The sequence below is a fragment of the Lemur catta genome, chromosome 5, assembly GCF_020740605.2.
Source record: "Lemur catta isolate mLemCat1 chromosome 5, mLemCat1.pri, whole genome shotgun sequence".
Lineage (NCBI taxonomy): Eukaryota > Metazoa > Chordata > Mammalia > Primates > Lemuridae > Lemur > Lemur catta.
This window is the reverse complement of record NC_059132.1, coordinates 39,035,922-39,044,909: the sequence shown is the minus strand read 5'-3', so window position 1 is coordinate 39,044,909 and position 8,988 is coordinate 39,035,922. Positions and strand designations below refer to the sequence as shown.

The following is an 8,988-nucleotide window of genomic DNA, read 5'->3' as shown; positions in this document are numbered from 1 at the left end:
CTCAGTTGGAGGGTGAGGACAGTCAGGCCGTGTGTGTGTGGGGGGGAAGGGTCCAACTTCTGTCTTAAATTCTCCAAGGAAGTTTCAAACCCCCAGGCTCAGAGACTGCTTGCGATATTCAGCAGACCTCCCCCACTACCACTCTTCAGACCTTTCCCCACCCGTAGCCAAACTTCCGCGGGCAAGCGGGAAGCGGGACTCGTTCCTCCGGCCCCTAAGCACCCCCAGGCTGCGAAGCGCAGAGCAGGGGAGCTGCGGTGGGGGCCGCGGTAGGGGCCTCCTACTGCGCCCCACAGCTGCCTCCCCACCAGCGTGGGGAAGAGGAAAGGGCAAAGGGCAGAGCTCTCCCTGGGCACAGGAAAGAAAACAAAAGGGGCACCAAAACTTGGTTTCCTCAAATCAAACCCTTGCCTTTCATTATTTTGCCTGGTTTTCTTTTAAGTTAGTTTCACCTTCTGGTTTTTGTTTAGCCAGAAAAAGCTAGGGTGAAGTAAAGAAAGAAATAACAGAAAACGTTCCTTCTTTTTGTCTCCTGAGAAGACCCACAATCAGAACCTGGCCTGTGTTACTCAGGCACAGACCCCACACCACGTCAATTATGCACCGTGGGGCGGGGGCAGTGTAGAGTTGCACCACTGCCTGGTGAGGACTAGGACCGCCACAGATTTCTCCAAGGGTGCCTGCAGAGGAAATCAGGCCCTAAAACAACTATTTGTTATATACATTTTATTGAAAAAATTTTACATCAAAATATTTTGGCAAACTGTAAAAGTATACAGAAGTGCAAATATATCCTCCTTTTAAAATACAAGCCAAGTGTGAGTATACACGAAGATCATAAAAATATCTTTAAAATATGGTGATAGAAAACAACCTTGTAAAAATGTTGTATTGTCACAATACTGAAGACCACTTTCTTAAACTAAACACATTATTTCTAAATATTTTCTTAGTAATGTTCTTTGGCACCTGTTTCCAAACGTATTGTTCAGGGGGAAACAAAAGTCTCCTACTTAGCCAGGCAACACTATGAGGCTTTTTAAAATCTTGTGCTTAGCACTGCCTTTTTGAAAAGCACACAAGTTTTCATAGACAAACACACACACACACACACACACACACATACAACTTGTCTGCTTTTTTTGAGACCCTGATTACTGAAGGCAAGGAAGATCCCAGAGTTGCATGTTCATGTTTTACATGTGGTAACTTTCTACCATCTCAGTTCACTCTCACCCTCATCTGGGAGCCTTAGGTGTTCAGATTTGGGGCATTACCTTGCCAAGGGCTGTCCTTCTGCCAGCGGGTCGGCAAACAACAGTGAACAAGGCTCTCCTGGGCATTCCGGTTAAGTGACGGGTGTGTTACTTACTGCTATCCGCATGCACATTATGTGAGTCTGTCCCAGCTCCTATCTGCCCCACCAAGGACAGGACAGGAGAGGGGAGGGCCGCCTTGGCAGGGCCTCCATTCACATGACGCAGGGCTTAATATCCTGACAGACGCTCTGGTGGTGGTGGTGATAGTACGACCCGCTAGCTGAGGGGTGGAAAGAAGAAATGCTGTTGAAATTGAGGACAAAATCTTTCCTGTCACACACTGGAGCAGAGTGATGCTGGTAACGAGGCAGTCCCACTGAAAAAAGAAAGAAAAAGATTTTTCAGAAACAAAGTCATCCAGCTGATGACTGGGTATATTATTTTTAAAATTTCAATTCATTGAGACCGATTTTGAGTCAAGACAAAAGGTGCTGGCATCTCTTTTGGCACATTACTATGAAACTGGTTGACAAAACCCAGCTCCAGCCAATGTCTCAAAGTTTCCAACCGTAGGTCATCGGACAACTCGGACTCATCATGCTTTGTCTCTTGTCCATGCTGTCCACACACAGATACAGAGCAAGTTCCCCACAAGGGGGGTGCTTATGTCCCTGAATTCAAATATTATTCTCTGCAGCTGGGGCCAGTGCTTTAATCTCAGGATGGGCTGCAGCAGCAGGAACAACACCCAGACTCCAGCCTGGTTCCTCAGTGCAGAGCTCTTGGCCTGTGCAGGCCTGAGCTCCCGCTGCAGGGAGGACCAAGCACCCTGCCCCAGAAACACCACTGCCACCTTCACAGCTTGTTTTGAGCCTTATTTTCCAACTAGCCCGATTTGAGTAACAGGTGCAGAGGGATATTACTTGTGCCCAAAGAGGGTGATAGAAACAACCTCATCACAAGAGAAAGGGATAGGAAATAAAAGCGCACCTCTCTCTTCCTTCTGCAGGCATCTCCTTGGGTCCCCAACGTCTCAGGCTTAGTCTAGAGAAGCCAGGACTTCAGGGCGCAGAGAAATGCCCTTCAGTCCAAGGCATCCGGCAGCACACGGGAGTCCCTGAGAGAGCCCCAGCTGCGGAAGCACAGAGAGGGCCTGTCGCCCACTCCCTCCGCTGGCTCCTCGGCCCAGGGCCTGAGCCAGGCTGTTCCGCGCAAAACCGGCCGCCCGCTTTTGCTTTCTGGGGCCTCCTGGCCCGGAGGCGCAGTCGGCCTGGGGTGACCGGTTGCTGGGCTCAGGCATCTCCTGGACTAGGGCCCCTCTCTGCTACTGGCTGGGTTAAGCCAGTTTGCCTGGGTCTTTTCTAGTCACACCAGCGGTGTGGGGATCATAAAACGCACATTTGTGCTGGGCCAGATTCGGTTTTTCAGTGCAAGAAAGCTGTACCCGTCGGCCGGCCGGGGCAGAGGACCTCGGGCCCTGCTTCGGTTGCCTTGGCCGGTTCGGGTCCCAGCATTTAGGGAATGACCGGGCTACTCAGTGGCCAGAGACCCAGCCTACGTTTATTGCCCGCTAACACCTAACCTAGTACTCGCTGCGCTGCTCTAATAAAGCAGCAACTGGCGCCGGGGCTACGGTGGGTGCGTGCCACTCTGCACACAGGTGCGCTCGCTCATCGCGTTAAAGCACGTCCTGCTGCCAATTCCCGGACCACAACATAGCAGGTCTCGGCTGCACAGAGAGCCTGTACTCACACCTGTAGACCGAAGGCTGCCGTCGGCGCTTTGATGTGCCGGGCGGGACGTTAAGAGTCCGCGCTCGTTTCTAAAACGCTCCCAGGGATTAATGAAGAGCGCAGCTCCGGCCTGGCCTAGGCGACCCCGCACAGGAGTGGAAGGGAGCGGAGCGGCGGGTGTGCTGGGGAGGAAGCGGGTGCTGGGTGTGAGTGCGTGCGCTGGGCGGTGTGCTGGGGGAGTCAGGCCCAGCCGGGTCCCGGAGGGCCTCCGCGCACCCTGCCGGCTCCCCGGGAGCCCCCGCCTCCGGCCCGCCCGAGAAATGTCAACAGGGGCGAGCGAGGGTGTGTGTGTGGGGGGGGGGAGGGCGGAGGTATTCAAGAGGGGAGGGAGCAAGAGGACGAGGAAGGAAGGGGCAGAGCGTCCCAGTCGGGCGTCAGGCCCTAGCCGTAGCCTCCCGAGCGCTCGGAGGTTCGGCCGGGAGTTCGTGCAAGGCTTGGGGGAAGGCCAGCCGCAGCAGGCCAGCGGGCAGGGGTGCGGAGTTTTCATCCTTTCCAAGGCAGAGTCGTGTTTCCAGATCCCCGAATCTCTGGGGGGCTTGTGTGTGCACTTAGTGTGTGGGGTGGGGCGAGGGTGGCCTCGAAGAAAGGCCAGGGAGTCTCTTTCCTGCGTTTTTTCTTCTTAAAGTACTGTTTCGCTGCGGCTGTGAGGCCTCGGAGTCTAGGTTGAAGTTGAGAAGGGCCTGTATGGAGAGGGCTGCGAGAAGGGAAGGAGGCAAGTGGGGCCATGGGGCCTGCGGGTGCGTGTGATTGACAAGCCAGCCCGAGGGGATACAAAAATAAGAGGGGAGGGCGTCTGTATTGGTTACTTGGAGAAATTCCCATAAAATTGAACAAGACTTCCCTCTCAGTGGGTTAAGTCAGGCTAAAATCCTCTCCGGTGTGGTCCTGCCGAGACTGTCTTTGTTTAGTTAACCTCTGAGACCCACATTTAAAAGGCCTATTTGGGAAATTTCACCGTCCAGGGAACCAACATCTTCTGCACATTTTTGGGCTTTCTTTGTCCCCATGCTCCTGTTGCACACCAACTCACGAACATTATATAGAAAATATGCATCATCCTTCAACCGTTTTCTAACTGCTGTGGGAGGTAATTGTGTAAGTGTGATAGAGCATCTTGGGCCCTTGCCTTTGACTGGCAGGGTAGCCTGACTTCAATCTACAGCCCGTGGGCGCTTTGGAGGGGTTTAATGTAAGGGTGCATCTCCATTCTCCAGATAAACCCAGCCAAATATTCAAATTCCTTTCTCCACCCCCATGATCCCCTCCTACCTTTCACTACCTCTAGCAAGTCAATAAATTTTCATAATCTGCGACCAACACGATTTAAACCAGCCACAGAACAAGTGGCACCCCAAGGGCAGGCACACTTCCCAGAGGAGTCACATCAGGGCCCTCAGGTCCTTGCTGCCTAGGACAGAGTGGGGTGTCATCACTGTGGGTCACTGTTGGGGGCAGAGGGGGGAGGAGATTCCTCAACAACCGAGTATCCCTCTCCACCCACAATATATCCCTGTAGTGAAAGATCCTGGGACCCTACTCTGCTATCCTCTGGGCCCTTCCCTTTCCCTCCTCACAACACTTGCCCAGCTCTCTCCACTCACACTCCAGCATACAGAACATACAAAAGTACAGCAAACAAACATTTTTAAAAAGGACAAAAGAAACTAGACATAGCTCCTTGGCTAAGGGCCCCAAAGGCCAAATGCCTTCAGTCAAAGCTAAGTCAGGCTCGAAATGGGAGACCTGCAGTCCTTAGTCCATCCACCCCAGAAAGGCAGGCGACTTTGCACCATCCTCCTAGCAGCCGGGCAATTCTGGAGGCCAGGCTCCTGAACAGGGGGTATTTGGGAGGACAGTAAGACCCCGATCCCCGCCCCCATGAACAAGGTGTCAGCTTCCCCCAGCATCAGTTTCTCCCGGTGCCCTTGGACCCCAGACTGCTGCGTCCGGTTGGGACTGGCAGTAGGCGCGGGATCTGGAGGCCTGGCAGCGACGCCCCCAGCGGGCCGCTCCTGGGCCCGCCGCGTTACCTGAGAGTTCTTCGCGGGCGTTCTGGTGCAAGTAGCTCTGCTCAAGCGAGTAGGAGGACATGCTGGAGTGCAGGCCTGCAGAGGCCGCGGGGTTGCTGCTTGGCGTCAGGGTGGGCGGCTGCTTGAGGTAAGGCGAGGCGCCGGGCGAGCTCCAGTGCGCCGCAGGGCTCGTGTAGGGTGAGTGGCACTCGATGGCGCTCGCCATGGCCGGGGACGAGGGCACTGGGCTGCTGCTGCTGTCTGGCCCGTAGTCCCCGCCGCCGCCGCCGCCGCCGGCCGCACCGACGGCCCCGGGCCCTGCGGGCACCGGGCAGCTGGCCATGTAAGTGGAGCCCGGGTTGGGCGACATGTGCGGGACGTGGTGATGGTGATGGTGGTGGGGGTGAGCGTGGCTCGGGGCGCCCGCGCCGGCGTCATAGCCCGCGGGCATCATGTCGAGGCCGCCATAGCCGCCCTGGCCGTGGCAGCCGAGCGGCGCCGACGGGGGCGCCTGGAAGTCGAAGCCCTGTGGCAGCAGCGAGGCCCCGAAGCCCAAGCCGCTCACCACGCGGTGGTACATGGGCTTGAGCGCCTGGCACTTCCGCCTGAAGCCGCGCGGCCGGCGGCGGAACGAGCCCTCCTCGAACATGAACTCGCTGGCCGGGTCGATGGTCCAGTAGTGGCCCTTGCCGGGCCGCCCGAGCCCCTTGGGCAGCTTGATGAAGCACTCGTTGAGCGAGAGGTTATGGCGCACGGAGTTCTTCCAGCCCTGGTAGGCGCCGCGGAAGAAGGGGAAGCGCGCCTGCAGGAACTGGTAGATCTCGCTGAGCGTCAGGCGCTTGCTGGGCGAGCTCTGGATGGCCATGACGATGAGCGCGATGTACGAGTAGGGCGGCTTCTCTGGCCGCCGCAGCCCCGAGCTCGCCTTCTTGGTAGCCCCGCTTCCCGCGCCCGCGCCGCCACCACTACCCGCGCTCTTGCAGGCGGCCGAGGGGGCGCTGGCCGAGTTGGAGGAGGACGAGGACGAGGCGCAGGAGGCGGAGGACGACGACGACGAGGTGGTCTCCAGGACGGCGGCGGCCGCTGCAGGCGGCGGGCTCATCAGGGCGGCCTGGAGAGCGCCGGGGGCCGGGCTGCAGGCACGGCGGAGCGGGGCGGGCGGCGGGCGCGGCGGGGGCGGCGGTGGCCCGCCCTCGGTGGTCATCTGGGACCTGCGAGCGAGGCCGGGCCGCGGGGGCAAGCCCCGGGCCGGGAACGGAGGCGCCGGAGCGGGGTCGGCCCAGAAGCCGGGCGAGCGCCCTAGCCCGCCGCCCGGGCTGCAGCCGTGGCCACTCCGGGCCAGCGCTTCGGCGTCGCCTCCCTCAGCTTCTCTGGGGCTTCTGGCGGCGGCGGCGGCGGCGGCGAGCTGGAGGCAACGCCCGGCGCATCACTGCCCGAGCCTCGGGCCCCTGCCTTCCGCAACGGCCTCCCAGGCCGCGGAGCCGGGGCGGCCGGACGCCGGGCAACTGCGCCCGCGAGCTGGGACCTCAGCCCGGACCCCGGGGACGAGCCCGACGTCTCCCTTCAGGAGCGCTCCTCGCTCTGTCTCTCGGACTTCCTCCCTCCCGCTCCCTCCCCCGGCCGCCCTCCCCTGCTCCCTCCCTCCCCTCCCCCCTGCCCCCTCCTCGCGTCGCGCTGAGGCGGGGAGGGCGCGCTCGGCCGCCCGGCTCACTCCTCCCCCTCCCAACCTGGCGGCCGGCGCCCTCTCTTATCGTGGTCCTCGCTCGCAGGGTTCCCTCCGGCTTTTAATTCCTCCCTCGGCCTCTTTCCCTTTCCCCGACCCAGCCTCTTTCAAACAGAGGCATATCGCGGACTAACGTTTTGCTAAGGAGGACCCCCACCCCTAGCCAAACTCGACCACCTCTGACTCTGTGAAATCTTCCTTCTCTTTATCCCTTTCAGCAGCCCGGGCTTCTGGTTCCAGAAACTAGAGGCCCCCCACCGAGTGGACCCACCTCCGCCTCTCCTCCTCCCCCGCCTCTTCCCTCCCCTCCCCCACCTCCCCTCCCCACTTCTCCTGGCCCAGCCCAGGCGGAGCGGTGCTGCGGCCGGTGCCGCCACCGGACCCTCCTAAGCCGCCTTCCCCAGTGCCCGCATTGACTCCATCTGTCAACTTCGTTTAGACGTTGCCGCCCTCAGCCGCACGCCGGGGTGCCAGACGCCCAAAGGTAACGCGCCAATCCTCCCTTTCTGGCAGGGCCTGCAGGTTTCGCGACAATTGTCAATAGAGGGAGAGCGCCGGGTGTGGGAGCAGGGTTGTGGGTCCCCAGACATTCACTGACGTTTGCGAACTTTGAGCAGAGGGATTTGGACCGAGAAACCTAGGCCAAGTTTTACAGACTCTGGAAACCTGGGTCACACAGGACTCAAGTTTGCATTTGCTTCCACTTTTCATTTTCCACTTCGTGTTTTGTAGGAAAAAAAGTGTAAAAAGAAGGCCGACCCTGAGATAAGCGAGATAGCCGTATTTATATTAAGTCCGGAAGGGGTGTGCAACTGTCACCAGGTTTACATCTCCAGTCTCAACATTGCCCACCAAAAAATGAACCATCTCTAAGCTAACTTCTATCCGAGAACTCCTCACCCCAGTTGTGGCCAATTCCTCTCTAAGTACGAGTCAGGCTCAGAGAGAGAGAGAGAGAGAGAGAGAGAGAGAGAGAGAGAGAGAGAGAGAGAGAGAGAGAGAGAGAGAGAGAGATGTGCCCTGGGGAGAAATCATTTCCAATGAGACCCGACAGTTAGTGATTGGATTACACGTGCGGGGAAATGTAGTCTGTGCAGGGCTAGGGGCTGGGGAGAGGGAGGAGAGCGGGAGGCCGGGACTGGTGGGGCCACACAAGGGCCGAGGGGAGGGCGGGAGAGGAGGCGCTGCAGACCAGCGGACCAAATGGGAGGCAGAGAGGGGCGCACTGCTGCATCTTCCCTGAAAGGACCAAGGCACGGGGTGTGTGTGCTGGGGAGATGGGGGAGGCGAGAGAAAGGGAGATTTGTGCAGGGATCTGGAGGGAGGCAAGAAGCAAAGAGCTTTGGTGCGACAGAGCTGAGACAGGCCCCTTGATGCTGGCACTGGCTTTCAGTGTCCCTGGAGTGCTCCAGGGACTGCTCCTGGCTGAGTGAGCTGAAGGGTCTGTAGGCACTGAGGAGAGGGCGGGGTGGGGAGGGAGAGGTGGGAGGGGGCTGGGCCGGGGCTGGCCCCAGACAGTGACCTGAAGTTGAGTGGAAGCAGGCTTTTTCCATCAAACCCTGCCTGGATACCACACACGGAGACCGAGTGTCAGTTTACTGCCCTGAGCCGGCTCCTTTTCCCTAAGCTCCACAGTAATTAGACAAAGCAAACCTAAATTAGCTGAACAGGCGTCGACAGCTTCCTCCAGAGCACCCCTGGTACCTACATGGGAATGTGTCCGAAAATGGCTTGATTGTAGCCCAGAGTCAGCTAAGAAAACACCGCCAAGCCGAACTCAGTTTACCACTCATTTCCAATAGAAAAAAGAAACAAGTCGCTCTTTTCCGGATGGGATGTTTTGATTGGGTTGGGGTAGGGCGTTTTCAGTTGTTTCTACTTTCTAAGAATTTCTTTCTGATTGACTAGTGAGTGGTTTTTGAGGATGGGTCTCTATTTCATGATATTGTTTTTTCTTGCCTCCATTTGTCATTTTATGTGGAATAATTTAAAAATAAGTAAATATAGAAGTAAATATAATATGTTCACTAAACCAATGCTTTAAGTAATTATTTAATTAAAATAATTTATTTAAATAAAATAGAAACTGCGGGTGAGGGGGAGAAGGCCAGATAGTATCTAAAAGGAGCTCCACTGACATAGAGTTCAGTGTGTAAGTGTGTGTGTGTGTTTTCAAGTGAGAAGAGCGTCAACCCAGGGGAGAA

The 8,988-nt window shown here is 57.4% G+C and overlaps 1 protein-coding gene across 1 annotated transcript; it reads right to left on the bottom strand.

Annotated features, from left to right (window-relative positions):
• Positions 1-713: 713 nt before the first annotated feature.
• FOXF2 (forkhead box F2) lies at positions 714-6,644 on the bottom strand. The gene is made up of 2 exons (XM_045552718.1): positions 5,083-6,644; positions 714-1,635 (listed from the first exon to the last, which is right to left on the bottom strand). The coding sequence occupies exons 1-2, from the start codon at positions 6,263-6,265 to the stop codon at positions 1,472-1,474; spliced, it is 1,347 nt and encodes a 448-aa protein (XP_045408674.1). The 5' UTR covers positions 6,266-6,644; the 3' UTR covers positions 714-1,471.
• Positions 6,645-8,988: the final 2,344 nt, after the last annotated feature.

Coding starts and splice junctions, on each gene's coding strand:
- FOXF2 (XM_045552718.1), bottom strand. CDS start 6,265: ATGACCACCGAGGGCGGGCCACCGCCGCCCCCGCCGCGCCCGCCGCCC. Junction 1,636..5,082: donor CGCCCGCGAAGAACTCTCAG/GTAACGCGGCGG, acceptor TTCTTTTTTCAG/TGGGACTGCCTCGTTACCAG.